General features: G+C 48.7%; 1 protein-coding gene across 1 annotated transcript; it reads right to left on the bottom strand.

Moving 5' to 3' along the window:
- Positions 1-6: 6 nt before the first annotated feature.
- Positions 7-9,473, bottom strand: LOC104984884 (collectin-46; the record flags this gene model as incomplete). The annotated part of the gene is made up of 8 exons (XM_010834834.1): positions 9,386-9,473; positions 8,764-8,965; positions 4,339-4,455; positions 3,952-4,059; positions 3,535-3,642; positions 3,051-3,167; positions 2,352-2,435; positions 7-125 (listed from the first exon to the last, which is right to left on the bottom strand). Coding segments are annotated over exons 2-8 (852 nt in total), but the record flags the coding sequence as incomplete, so codon positions are not given.
- Between the last annotated feature and the right edge of the window lie 5,155 nt (positions 9,474-14,628).

Here is a 14,628-nt window from a genome sequence, read left to right as displayed (position 1 = left end):
GCGTGGGGAGGCCAGCTGTCCCTTAGCCTCTCTGCAGATCTGCTGGGCATCCGAATATGATTTTACAGCACCTGCCGTCTTGAAGATCTTCTCCCCGACAGCCTGGCCATCAGGGAAGAGCACCGCTAGGGGAAGAGGAGATTCAGGTTGGGGATGTGGCAGCACCTAGATCTTGTGCTTCAACTGGAGTCCCCAGCTCCCACGAGGGTACCAGGGCACCAGATAGAACAAAAGCAAGGCATTTTAATTACTGTGTAAATAGGAAAGACTTTGGCAAGGAAATGACACTGTAGAGTCCTGGGCAGTTCCTGAGAGTGTGGAAAATACCAACCAGGTGGCTCACTCTCTCTCTTGCATGATGACTGGGCATGTGGAGTTGTCTGAGCCATTCTGTGCTGTGTGAAGGGGTGAGGAGAAAGGGGAGGACAGAGGTGCATCTGAGAGCAGCCAAGTGCTGACCTCTGCACTGGGGGCAGTCCAGTGTTGGCTTCCATATGCTCGCAGGTGAACCTATGGCCAGTCAGCCTCCCTGGACCACTGAGCAGGGGATGACGACATCTGAGAGCTCTATGTGGGAGCGGGAGGGCAGGGTGGGATCAGCTTTGGAGAGACTCCTGTCTGGGCTTCAGAAGGTCATGTGTTCAGCCCTACCCTGGCAATGACAGCCCAGGTGACAAGGGGAAGTCACTTCTCTTTTCAGAGTCTAATCCCTTATTTCTAAGGAAAAGGTGCACTGCAAAACAGCATCCCCGATGTGACGTGTTAAGTATCTCTTTTTCTTCCATCCCATCCACACCACTCTGACTTCCAGGGTCTGCATGGAAATCTTCTGGGCTCCTAAGAGGGCTCACTGGACTGGTTCTGAACCCAGGCTGCACCCTGACCCACTGCCCTTTTCCTCTGAGTAGCTTCAACAAGCAATCGGAGATCAGATTTTCCACGTAATCAGGATGGCGCCCAGACAGCCCTGGACACGGTCAGTGCAAGCTTGTGTGCCGTGATTGGTTTATGTCCCATGCATCTGGGTGTGTGTGTGTGTGCGTGCATGCTTGAATACATTCGTGTGTCCATCTGAAGGTACATGGGCTGACTCAAGGTCCTCAGGATGGGTGTGCATGTGTCTGCATGTGTGTTCATGTGTGTAGGTGGTGTGGACTGAGTGATGGTGTTTAGGTACACACAGGTGGCCAGCACATATGCCCAAGTTCACCTTTGTTTATATCAGTCTGCATGAAGGGTTAGTTTTTTAGTCATACTCAACTCTTTTTGACCCCATGGACTGAAGCCCACCAGGGACTTCTGTCCATGAGATTTTCCAGGCTAGGATATTGGAGTGGTTTGCCATTTCCATTCCAGGGGCTATTCCCGACCCAGAGATCAAACCCAGGTCTCCTGTAATGCAGGAAGATTCTTTACCAGCTGAGCTACCAGGGAATGAGGTAGTACATTGATATGTAAATATGATTGTGGAAGAAGGAACACATAAACTGCTGAGAATTCTCATCCCACTACTTCAGTACTTAGTTGGCTTGAGTTCTTAGGGGCCAACCCTATGTCTCACCCAATCAGGCCCCTTAATGCTCTGCTTCTTCAGAAAACTCTACTTTTTTTGGATCAGTGAGGTTTGATAAGTGATGTGCATTCAAAGCTGTCATCAGGGAGAGCAGAGAAGGAGGAAGGGCAGTTGATGGAGCATCCCAAAGACGCAGGGCACTCAGGTGTGTGCTCCAAGAGGCCTCTGCCTGCTTAGGATCCAGGCTTAGGGAAGAATCTCTGCTTTAAACTCCCTAAGAGGTGCAGGGGAGTCCAGGACTGGCCAGAGACTGGAGGCAGCCTATTCCTTCCAGACCCAGGGACATCTTTAGGGTAAGATACTTAGTGGCCACACACCAAGGATAGGTTCCCAGCAGCCTTGAACCCCACAGGCATCATCCCACCCTGGATCTCAGGATCATGTCTGGATTCTCTGCTACTCTGGACTGTGCAGCTTCTACTCTGGATATTTTCACACCAGGCACCACAGAGGGAAGAAATGCATCCTGGGTTGGGTGACCCTTTGTATGTCATAGGAACCTGCCCGGGGTAGGCTGTAGTAAAGGTCTGCTGAACTGGTGACATGGACCTCATCTTCCTCCTTCTCCAGTGCGTCTACTTGAGCTTCTGGAGCACGTGGGGAACAGCTCTGTCCCAGCCCTGTCCTAACCCCACCTCCTGCCCCAGGTCTAGGTCCAGTCCCAGTCATGGTCCCAGCAAGTCCAATTTAGACCCAGCCAAGAGAACTACAAGCCAAGCCTAGACTAAGTCTGAGGCCCACGCTCAGGGCCTGGCAAGAGTCAGGTCCAGGAACTCACCTTTCTTATACTGAGAGAAGGCATTTTGGAAGTGTTGCAGCTGTCCGTCTAAGATTGTCACCTGCTGCCTGAGAGCATTGACCTCTGAAGGAGAGAGACGCCAAGTGAAGACAGATCCAGAACAGCCTAGGGTCACTCAGAGCCCAGGCCTCAAGGGAAGAGAGTCCAGGTGGAGACTCAAGTTGGGGGTGGGGTAAGGAGGTGGAATAGAGGCCTAGGAAGCCCACCTTTGCTGACTTAGCTGGCCTCTGTGTCCACGGGATTTCCTAGGGTTCTCTTGGGAATAGTATCCCTGACAGGTCCCTTGCCTCACTGACAGTGAACCAGATGTCATTTTAATTCCAAATTCTAGGAATCTGATAGCACTTCCTTTTGCATTGCAGGGGGTGGTATGGTTGTAGGAGAGGAATACCCATAGCTTGAGTATTTCCCATCCACTGAGTTATTTGATGTTCAAAGTTATGTGATGAACTGGAGAGGGACGTTAGCTTGTCATAAAGATCAGATAGAAAATCTGCTCAGGTTGTCCTCCAGTGAGTCATAGAGGCTAAGACCAGAGTACCCCTCGCCATACACCCTGTCAACCTTTCCCGCTTTGACCCCAACCTGTAATTAAATGGGTTACCTGAGAGGAGAGCTGAGCTGAATAAGGCCGCCTCCCTGCCCCACACCCTAATGGGGCCCCCAAGGCTTCCTTACCTGCAAGCCCACTCTCCCCCTTTGCTCCTCTTTCTCCAGGATCACCTCTGTCCCCCTTCAGTCCTGGGGGGCCCCTGGCACCTGAAGGGCCCTGTGGACCTATGGCTCCAGCAGGCCCTGAATAAGAGAAGTAGAAATGGGTGAGTGCTGAACATATATGTTAGCATTTTTGTGCCCCCTCCCCTGGCCCCAGCCTCCACACATGGACTGTCATATCCCCAGGAGTACACCCTCCCACATACAAATGTCCCTCTGTGCCTGGAACCTCTGCTTGCATCCTCTCTATACACTGACTGTCCCATAACCTAACAACTAGCCTTCCCTGAATACAGACAGTCCCTGCTGCTCACACCACCCTCTCCCTGGAGACGGGCAGTTCCCAAAACCCAACACTGGCTCTGTCCCTGGAATGCCAGCTCTGATATGATGGCTGGTGGTGGTGGGCACAAGGGAATATGAGCCCAGCCCCATATCCATTGCTCACCTGCTTCCCCAGCATGTCCAGGGGCTCCAGTCTCCCCGGGGGCACCTCTCTCTCCTTTGAGACCTGCGGGGCCTGGGGAGCCCTGCATGCCTGGGGCACCCACTCCTCCTGAGGCAGAAACACATTGGAGAAACATGGCTGAGAGTGCGCTCAGCAGGTACCATTTCTTCATCAGTGCAGCTTGTCACCCATAGCTCCAGGTGAGAGAGCGACCTGGGAGACTGCTCCTGACTGCTAGGTCTCCTCTAGGAGATTCAGTCAGTGTGGGAATGTGGGAGGTGAGGCCCAGGCCAGGCCTACCAGGCACGGACGTTCCAGGCTTTTCCAGGCACTGTGCACATACCCTGCTCCGTACCAGGGCTGCCAATGTCACCCCTCCCTTCTCCCTCCCTCACCCACCTCATACCACCCTCCTACCTTTGGGCCCAGTCTCTCCTTTGGGTCCTTGTGTGCCTGGAGGTCCCATGCTCCCCTGCCTCCATGAGGGGCCCTCTCTTCCAGCTGGACCAGGCATACCTGGAGGCCCTGGGGAAAAAAAGCAGCCCCGTCAGTGACACTGAATGTCCTCGGAACGGAGTGCATAAAAGATGGGGCTGTAGTAGAAGTCAGACAGGCAGCCTCCTCCTAAAGATGTTGCCCTCACTCTCCACCCTCCCCAGGAGCTCCAGTCTTCCCTGAGATAACCCTGTGCCAACTTGAGAATGACCTTCCTCTTCCTGTGGTAGAATCTCTGCACTCCTACTGCCATGGCCTAGCAGCAGCACACCATCTGCAGACACCTGCATTCCATGCCCAGCTGCTTACCAGGTGGTCCAGGGTCTCCCTTTGGTCCGGGTTCTCCAGCAGAGCCATTGTCCCCTTTCAGCCCAATGGGGCCAGCTGGTCCAGGCCTCCCTGCTCGTCCTGCAGGTCCTGGTGAACCTGTGGCCGCAGAAGAGATGGACATAAAGCTGATCCCGGCCCAGGAGGAGCCAGCTGCCTGCAGGGTCAGGGCCTTGGCATTCTTTCAGGGTTCTGTAGGGTGTAGACACTGCCCTTCCAGGTGACTGGTCCAGTGGCTATCAAGAAATGCGTGTCCACATCTCCATTTTACAAGTGAAGAAACAGGCTTGCTGAATTGATGGCAGATCCAAACCAAGACTCACCTGGCTTTGCATACAATGCACCTGCCCCTGCCCCAAGGCCACGGTATTTATGGCAGTTAAGTCTGTCAGCTTTTACCCTGGACCATGGACTCCCTGCCCTCCCCCCTTCCCAGAACCAAAGTTTATGGCAGAAATGACACCTGACACTTACCACCAGAGAAATAGACATCAAAAGCACAATGAGCTGTCACCTCACACCTCTCAGAATGGCTATTATCAGACAGCAAATAGGAAGTGCTGGAGAAGTAGAGAAAAGGAAAGCTTTGTGCAGTAGGGATGCAAATGGAACAGCCACTATGGAGACAGCATGGAGGTTTCTCAGAAAGTTAAAACTAGAGCCACTGTATAATCCATCAATTCCCCTTCTCAGCATATAACTAGACAAAATGAAAATACTAACCTGAAAAGATATATGTACCCCCAAGTTAATTGCAGCGTCATTCATGGTAGCCCAGACATGGATGCAGCCTAGAGCCCAAGTATCTGTGGATGGATGAACGGATGTAGAAAATGCAGGGTGCATATACAATGGAACATTATTCAGCCATAAAAGGGAATGAAATCTTGCTATTTGCAGCAACACTGGTGAACCTTGAAGGCACTATGCTTAGTGGAATAAGTCACAGGGAAGGGTGGTATCATACGATCTCACTTACATGTGAAATCTAAGAAAACAGATGAACAAAAACAACTTACTCACAATACAGAGAACAGATTTGTGGTTGCTAGAGGTGGGGTTGAGAAGTCGGCACAATGGATAGAAATCTTCAAAAGGTACAAGAGTTCAGTTAAAAAACAATTGAGTCCCAGGAATATAATGTACAGTGAAGTTACTATAGTTAGTAATCCTGAGTTGCATGCTTGAACATTGCAGAGCAAGCAGATCTTAAAAGTTCTCATCACACACAAATCGTAACTATGTGTGTTGATGACTTATTGTGACATCATTTCACAATATATGCAAATATGAATTCATTATGATGTACATCTGATTCTAATATATTATAGATCAATTGTATTTAATCCAAAAAAAAACACAAACTATGTAACATGCTTTTAACATTATGGAAGATAGATGACATTATTGTTCATTATTAAGTGATAAAAGTAAGTTATAAACACTATTTAATATGATTCGGTTTCTTCAACATGTCCATGCATGTGTCAGGCATGTGCACATGTAAAACACATTGAAAAAATGACAAGAAGAGCATAGACAAGTGTTATCGTTTGTTCTTTCTAAGGGGCACAATTCAGGCAATTTAAATTTTCATCTTTTTGTATTTAGTGACCACATGCTAATTTACTTTTGAAAAATGACCAAACATTTCAAAACATCACATTACCTTAAGAAGGCTGCCTAAGTCTGAAATTATGAGATTTGCCTTCAAAGACTAAAGGGAGAAATGCCTATTGATTCAAGAATTATACACTCGATTCTGTGAGTTTGGTTATTCTTTTTTCATTGAGATTAAATTCACATAAAAATAACTTTTTTATTTTCTTTTACTGTGTTGTGTAGCTTGCAGGCTCTCAGTTACCCAACCAGGGATTAAACCTGAGGCCTGGCAGTGAGAGCACCAAATCCTAACCACTGGACCTCCAGGAATTACCTGTAATTAATCATTTAAAGTATACAAATCAGTGGCATTTAGAACATTGACATAGTTGTACAACTACCACTACTCTTTAGTTCAAGACTATTTCATTAATCCCAAAGAAAACCTCATACCCATACTCCCTCCCTGCCTCCTCCTAAGCCCTGGCTACCTTTATGCAGCTGCCTGTCTCTGTTACCTATTCTGGATATTTTATATAAATATATACAATATATGACCCTTTGTGTCTGCCTCTTTAAACCAGGAGTGACATTCTTGAGGCTCATCCAATTTGTAGCACATCTCAGTACTTCGTTCCAGTCTATGGCTGAGTAATGTTCTATAGTATGAACACAATACATTTTCTTTATTCAATCACCGTGGATAAATGTTGATAGACACTTGGGTTGTTTCTATCTTTTGACTGTTGTGAGTCAGCATTCATGTGCAAAAAGACAACAAAAGAAATCTGTCAGTTACTACTAACTTGTTCATTCACTTATTTGTTCATTTCCTCATTATTTCATTTCTCTGTTCACTGAGAATCTCTCTGTGGAACATGGCTCTCTGCCTAGCACTGAGCAGGAAGTAAATGTCAGCACCAGGTCCTGGTCTACAAGGAACTTGTCACTGAAGTTTAAACTGTGAGGCACAGGTAATGAGTGAAGAAAACAGCTTATGAGATATCCCTCATCCCGTCCCAGCACCCCCAACCCATGGACACACACGTACTCATAGGGAACAGGACTTCAAGGCTGAAGAGGATTCAGAGACCTGGAGAGGAGAGGTGACATTTCAGATCTGGAAACCACTCCCCCAGGGTAAGAAGGGCCAGGCTTGCCTGGGCCAAGAATGTGCAGGTGGAGGGAGACTGGAGTATTTGTTGGGTGGTGAGAGCCTCTGTGCTGGACATTGTGTCCTGCTCTTAGCTCCAAATCTCGCTAGGCAATCAATGGGAGCCCGGAGGATGGGCCCCGCATCCCAGACCTCTGGTGCACTGTGCTCAGGCAGAGACACCTGGTCCCTGGTTGAGCCTCTCCTTGGCTCCCCCGTGGCTGGGGAGGGCAGCAGGTACCTGGGAAGCAAGTCACTCCTTAGAAGGGAGCATTAGAGGTTGCCCATCCTTTGCACAACCATGGCGGCCATGAGAGCAGGGAGGTAGAGGAAGGGATACTTTTCAATTCAAGGCCCCTCGGGGAGCTAGAGAGAGCTGGCATCTTGAATACCACCCCTCCTCTGAGATCACTTCTAGGAGGCCTGCTCTAGCCCCAGCCCATTCATGTTGGAAGGTACTTTCTTTCTAAAAGACAGATACTTGTCTCTTACCCTACAAATCCTGGGGATATTATGTGTTCTTTTCGGCTTTAATGTTGTTCATTTCTTTCCTCTCCAATCAAACACAAACTCCAGAAAGTTAAAAGACCTCAGTTGATCCCCCATCTCCCTGGCCCAGGGCCATGGTGGTCCCCTTGTCCTTGTTGCTGGTTCATCAAATTCTCACTTCTTGCAAGTAAAAACCAGATCTTCTCCTGTGGGACAGTGTTTCCAGAAAATTGCCTTAATAATCAGTACATTTGGAAACTTCAGGCAAATTCAGCTGGTTGGGACAGCAGAAGGATAAAACTTTATCTTGAAGACCCAACAAAGAAATGAAGCCTTTGCTCAATTCTTTGTCACTAGTTGGTTGATATTATTCTCATCTACAGATGATTAAACTGAAACTTACAACACTGTCATCAGTTCAAAAATATTTGACATTCTGCAGAGGCAACATTTAATACGAATGATCAACAGTTAAGCTTTGGAGTGTGTGTACTCAGTCACATCTGACTCTTTGTGGATTCCTGACAGATTCCTCTGTCCATGATATTCTCCAGGCAATAACAGAGTGAGTTGCCATTTTTATCCAGGGGATTGTCCCAACCGTGGGATGAAACCCACATCTCCTATGTCTCCTACATGAGTGTACAAAGTCACTTCAGTTGTGTGCAACCCAGTGGCCCAAAGCCCGCCAGGCTCCTGTGTCCATGGGATTCTCCAAGCAAGAATACAGGAGAGGGTTGCTATGCCCTCCTCCAGGGGATCTTTCTGACCCAGGGATCGAAACTACATCTCTTACATCTCCTTCACTGGGAGTCAGGTTTTTTTTTACCACTAGTACCACCTGGGACACCCAATGAGTTCTGGAGCAGGGGACTCCAAATACCAGTCACTCGCTCATTCTTTGTACCTTCTTGGGGGTGTTAGGGTCAGAATATCCTAGGGGAGGAATCAGGACAGGTGGTTATGGAGCTGGGGACTTGGGCAAGCCAATCTTTGCCAACCAGTAAAGCCATGATTTAGGTGGACTGAAAATTTGGGGGAAACCTCCCCTCTTGGGAAGACCATCTTCAAGGTTTCCACTAAAGAAGATTCAGAGTTGAGGTTGGTTACAATTCCATTGCCCACCCCTTCCCATCAGGGCAAGCCCATGGTCCCAACTCTACCTGGATCTCCCTTCTCCCCCCGGGGGCCTTCTCTCCCATCTTGTCCATCACGACCAGCCAAGCTACCCTCCACGGGGCTACACATAACCAGGGTACAGGCGTTGGCCAGTGTTTTCTGGGAATAGATCTTCATTTCTGCTCCCAGGGATCTCCAGGGCTGTGTGAGCAGGAGCAGCACGGAGAGAGGGAGGAGAAGCATGTCCTAGGCAGAGGAAAAGAGAGAGGTGGTGCTCTTGGTCCAAGGACGAGGCGTAGGGCTGGCCCAGCTCCTGGAGGTCAGGAGAAGCCCTTTCCCCATCTCTTCTCCCACCCTCTGGGGCCAAGAGTAGCAGGGCTTCAAAAGCAGTTTAAGGAAAGTTAGGATGAGGTCTGGCCAGGGAGGTCATGAGTGGACCAGCTGGGCAAATGACCTGCTCTGCCAGCAGCATGAATCTACTCCCAGATGCTCTGTGTCATCCCTTTTTGGGCTTGTCATCCCTGCCAAGGGCACTGTGGCCAGGATGTAGAAGTCCTCATTGAGGCCATTGTCACACAAAGAGGGACTCACTGAGGGCCCTCGGGTGGGACCCTTCCCTCTCTGGCCTCTTTATCCCTTTTTATACCAGTAAGTCGGTTGCTTTACCTCTTACAATGCTGGCTTGTTTCCTCTCACTTGCTGCTCTGGACAGGCTAGTACTGGAGTCTGCAGTGCTATCTGAAAAGAAAGCCAGAGTCCTAATGCTTGGTAAGGTCTGTCCTGAGCACAGAAAGGTGCATGACTGCTTTTTTTTCCAGGATTTGTCATTCATGTGCTCCACCAGGAAAGTTCCTCGTACACCTAGAGTCCTGCCCAGACCTCTTAAGAGGACCTGGGACGGGGGCCTCTTGGTAGAGAGGACGTGTGAGACGGGTGCCTTCAGGGGGAAGCTGGCTTCAAAGGAGGAAAGCCGGTGTCCAATAGAGCTTCTGGTTACCATCGGAAAGGGACTCAGGAGCTAAGTGAGATCAGGGTGCAGGATGTGGGTCACTCCCAGTGTTGGGCTTCTTTCTTCTCTCAGAGAGAAACTGTAATGTTTAGAGCATGGAAAATAATCATGGGAGTTGCAGAGACCTGGAAGAAAGCCTGAGGGACCTGTGCAAAGGACCGAGAATTGCCAAGCAGGCTGATGCAGTGGGAGGGAAGGGGTTTCCTAAGCAGAGAAGTGCCTCCTTCCAAGAGGATGATGAATTGCATTTACCCTGGGGACTTCCAGACAATGGCATCAGACATCTGGTTGGATGTCACATTCAACTCTCCCCCTCTCCCTGTCCTGGAAAGACATCTCCCACCAAACAAAGGGAGCAGAGTGAAGAGCACCCCTTATTGCCTCATTTGCTCCCACCACCAGCACTGAACCTCCTAGAGTGGAAGATCTACACACACCCTGCCGCCTTCAACCACCTACATAGGCAAGGAGATATTCACTGCATATGGAAAACAAATTAAGAGGCAAGGACAGAGACACTCACAATTGCTTCCCGTAAGGGTCCGGAATGTCCAGGCAAGTTAGAGTTCCTGGGTAAGCATTGGCTCTTTATATCTGCCCTGTAACTTGACCCTAAGCCCCAGTTTCCTGAGAATTCTCTTCAGGAAGTAGGGTAATTTCCTTATTATTGACTCACTCAGTCACACCCCCACCTGAGCTCAGGTGTCCACCTGGGTTCTGGACACCTGCCACTAACGTTGACAGGACTAAACACACATTAGAGTCCAAAGAGCACCCTCAGCCCAGGATCTCATGGATTCCCCACTTCAGCCTTGTAAGTAAAATGGCAGCATCGGTGTCTGTATTTCATGATGTCCAGGGATCCAAGGTCCAGAGAAGAACAGTAAGTTGTACAGCGATCTACAACTCTTGCAAAAGCAGCCTTCCTCTGCAGAGTCCAAGAGCTAGCACCCTGCGGCCACTTCTCTTCCACCTTCATCTCAACATTACTGCTCAGACACTAGGAAAGAGCTGGGAGCTGCTTGGCCAATCTGAGCAGAAGTGGGGCAGGTGAAGGGCTGCTGAGGCAACAGCCTGTGGGAGACAGCATCTCGGGGAGCTGCCATCTGGCAGGGGTCACTCTTTTGCTTTATGCTGTAGATCTAGGACTACTCTCCACTTGCCTCAAGATGGCTTTCTACGCTCTCTGTTCATCTCCTACCCAACCCTTTTTCACTCACTGCTGCTGCTAAGTCACTTCAGTATGTCCGAGTCTGTGTAACCCCATAGACGCACATGACTATCCAATTCTCTTAATTATAGGGTGTAATGGCAACTGCCTACATGCTTGCTGCCCCAGACACTGGTTTCCCTGGTAACTGATGAACTAACTGACATCAACTCTCTGTTAGACTGGTAGGCTCCTCCCTCAAGCAGTGAAGAGTGCCTCCACGTCCTTCCTGCTCTCTGCTGAACATAGTATGCTGTTGCGCTAGGACCCTTCTTTTCTGGACACGTAAGATTTCCTATCTAATAAGCCATGGACATCTTTGTCCCTGTCTCCCAACTCTTGCTTCGGTCTCAAGGCTGGGCATCAACACGCGTGCACAGCTGCAGGGTGAAGCCCCAAAATTGGTGAGTCAGCCAGAAAGCTACAGAAAATCCCGTGAGTGCAGAGATGTTGGAGAATGAGGACAGGAAGGGAAAGTTGTGGGGATAATACCAGGGTGTCATTCCCCTAGCAAGTGGGCTCCTGTGAGAGATATCTTTCTCTTCCATTAAACTGATGACATCCTATTAACCTCAGTTTCTTTCCAGTTTAAAAGTAGCAGCCTGGGCTTGTGCTTCACCTGACTGCCTGGGGAGGGCTTGTGATACTGGCAAAACACAAGAGCCTTTCTGGTTTTATTGTTTTCTACAAAATACAAACATACCCCTGACCCACCACCCCTAAACAATTACAGGCTTTAGAGACACTAAGTGGGACAGCTTGTGAATTGGCCATGGTCGGTTACCATGAAGGGTTTGGTTAGGACCTGTGGCAATGGCGAAATAAAAAGAGTACCCTCTGGGCTTCTGGTCCCAGGTGTGGGAGGGGGTACAGCAGGGATATAGTGTCAAGGAACAAGGCTCTATGCGGCCTACATGCTTTACAACAGGTGGAAGCTGCTACAGTGGGCCTACTCAACTTGCTGAGCAATGCAAAAAACACCGCTTTAGTGGCCATGAATTTCAGGAATGGGCTGATAAGAATGCCATACTCAGGCATTTCCGCCTGTCCTACAGCCCTACTGCTGCCAGCCTAATGGACGAGTGGACTGAGTAAGCAACAGCAGATACAGGGACCCACTGTCTCGACCTGTGAACCAAGAGGCTAGCTTAAGTCACAGAGCTTTTCATTAAATATTCCAAGAGCAGTCAGCACAGGGCGTACCTACCTTGTATTAAACCAGAGCAAACTATTCAACATCATCGGAGTTCAACTGCTGATTAGCCAAATATCATTACCAGCTAACAATCAGGAGAATAACTTTTGCCCTTGCTACAGGATTACCCAAGGGAACATACTGTAAGTGGCTCTGGGACTGAAACTGGTATGGATGTCCCAGGTGTTTTGGGTTTGCAGCCCTGTAGGGATTAGGAATAAGGGACTTAAAGATTTCATCTGCACCCACATAAAATAACTAAGAAATTAATCTAGGTCCCCTACTAGAAAAGGCACCATTATATTAACCTTGTGTTCTGTTATACCCCTCCAGTGTTTTTTGACACTGGCTGGAGTGGACTGAGTTTGCACAGAGTAATGGTACTCTAGCCAGGACAAAAAACGTAGTCAGGGGTGTTATTATGTCAGAATGCTGTGACTGCTTGTATTTTGCTTAATGGTCATGATCTTCCCTGCACTGAGTCTGTTAGACATCTTACATTTCATGTCTAGTCTGAGTGGTAAGGAATCTATTTGCAGACATGGCAACAATGGTGACCTCACTCCATAATGAATCTGATGGTGGGTCTAACAGTGATATGCTGTTGTTATCCTCAGGAATTCCATGAAAAATTGTCCTGATAAATGGCTGTCTCCAAAGATTGCCTGTTCTTTGGACTCTCAGTACTCGCAGCTGTGGTTGTCTGTATTGCATTTGTGGTATCTGACTGCGGTGCACCTTTGTATACCTGAGGCCGGGAATACTGTGGAAGAGGGGTGGACCTAGATAGTAAGGGTCATAGGTCATGCAGGTTATATAGGGATGGAGTGTATGGTCAGCCCATTTGACATGGCTGTTCTCTTTCTTTTACTACACCTCCCTGCTCAACCAGTCCCTGCTCCACTCACAGGACTGCTCAATCCTATTTCATACATTGCTTAATTAATAACCACCTACATGCTGGCTGCTGATCTAGCTGTAGATTTCCCTGGTAACAGATAAGCCCAGCTGACATCAACTCCCCCTGTAAACGGTAGGGGGACACATTGACACTTCTCCCCAGTGCCAAAAATTGCTGCCATTTCCTAGCTGCTATAAACATTGGCACATCACTCTAGGATAATGTGTTTCGAACATGTAAGATGTCCTGTCCAATAATCATTGATGTCTTTGTTGCGGTCTCTCCCCCTTGCTTCAGTCTTAGGGCAGGGCATCTACAAGGCATGAAGGCCTGTGAGGTCCAGCCCAACAGCAGTGGGCAGGTTGCTTTGGTTTGGGTCTCTGGGAACTGTCAGGGGAGGTCTGGCAGTGGTGCCTTCCACCAGAGCATTTATAGACCCACTTCTGCTCTATTCTGGGTGCTGAGCTCTTTGCTTCTAAAACCATAGCACAGGCAGGAAAATAGAGACATGGACATCAGAAGAAGTAAGAATCCAGCTCTGTTTCCCCCTTGACCCGTCAGGCAGAGGGCAGTGTCTCTGAGGTCAAATCTTGGGGATTCGATTTATACCTTTCATCTGATCATTGTATACTAGGTGCAAATTCAGAGCAACTGTCCACACCTGGCTGCTGCTGCTGCTAAGTTGCTTCAGTCATGTCCGACTCTGTACAACCCCATAGGTGGCAGCCCACCAGGCTCCCCCATCCCTGGGATTCTCCAGGCAAGAACACTGGAGTGGGTTGCCATATCCTTCTCCAATGCGTGAAAGTGAAAAGTGAAAGTGAAGTCGCTCAGTCGTGTCCGACTCCTAGCGACCCCATAGACTGCAGCCTACCAGACTCCTCCGTCCATGGGATTTTCCAGGCAAGACTACTGGAGTGGGGTGCCATTGCCTTCTCCATCACACCTGGCTAGGAGTGACTTGTCCATTGGTTGGCTAAAATGGAGGACTCTTCATGTACTATTGCCTTTATTGTCCTTTCATTTCCTTGAAGTTGATGTCTTAGTAGCTCCCATTTGTTGATTCTTAGCTCAGATAGTAATCTGCCTACCCTTCACTACTCAGAGTGCTCAAGTCCTCAGGTATACAGGCATTCCTTAAAACATTTCTCCCTCTGCTAAGAGCTGGGATCCAAATGAAAAATCACTTTCTGTGGCTCAGATGCCTTTCTTGGTTTTAGGCATGGATTGAAATTCATGCCTTCAGTTCATGTGCCCACTTATACGACTATAAACTCATCTCTTATGGACAGATGTTCAGACATAAGCAGCCACCAAGTCCAGATGAAAAGCACCTGAGTTTGAATCAACACTCTTCCTGCAGGCTGTATCAGAGAAGCACTTTTCTGATGAGACTGAATTTCCTTTCTCTCCATGCAGAACAGAAGGGTCTTGCAAGCCAGTTGAAGCAGGATCATAGGTTTTTGGGTACAAATGACTCTTTCATTTGTATCCAAAGAGACTAACTGCTAAGCCTGCTAAGTCGCTTCAGTCATGTCCGACTCTGTGCGACCCCATAGATGACAGCCCACCAGGCTCCCTTGTCCCTGGGATT

Source organism: Bison bison, unplaced genomic scaffold (genome assembly GCF_000754665.1).
Source record: "Bison bison bison isolate TAMUID 2011002044 unplaced genomic scaffold, Bison_UMD1.0 scf7180017845468, whole genome shotgun sequence".
Taxonomy (NCBI): Eukaryota; Metazoa; Chordata; class Mammalia; order Artiodactyla; family Bovidae; genus Bison; species Bison bison.
Note: the sequence above shows the minus strand (reverse complement) of the source record. Positions and strands in the feature narration are given on the sequence as shown.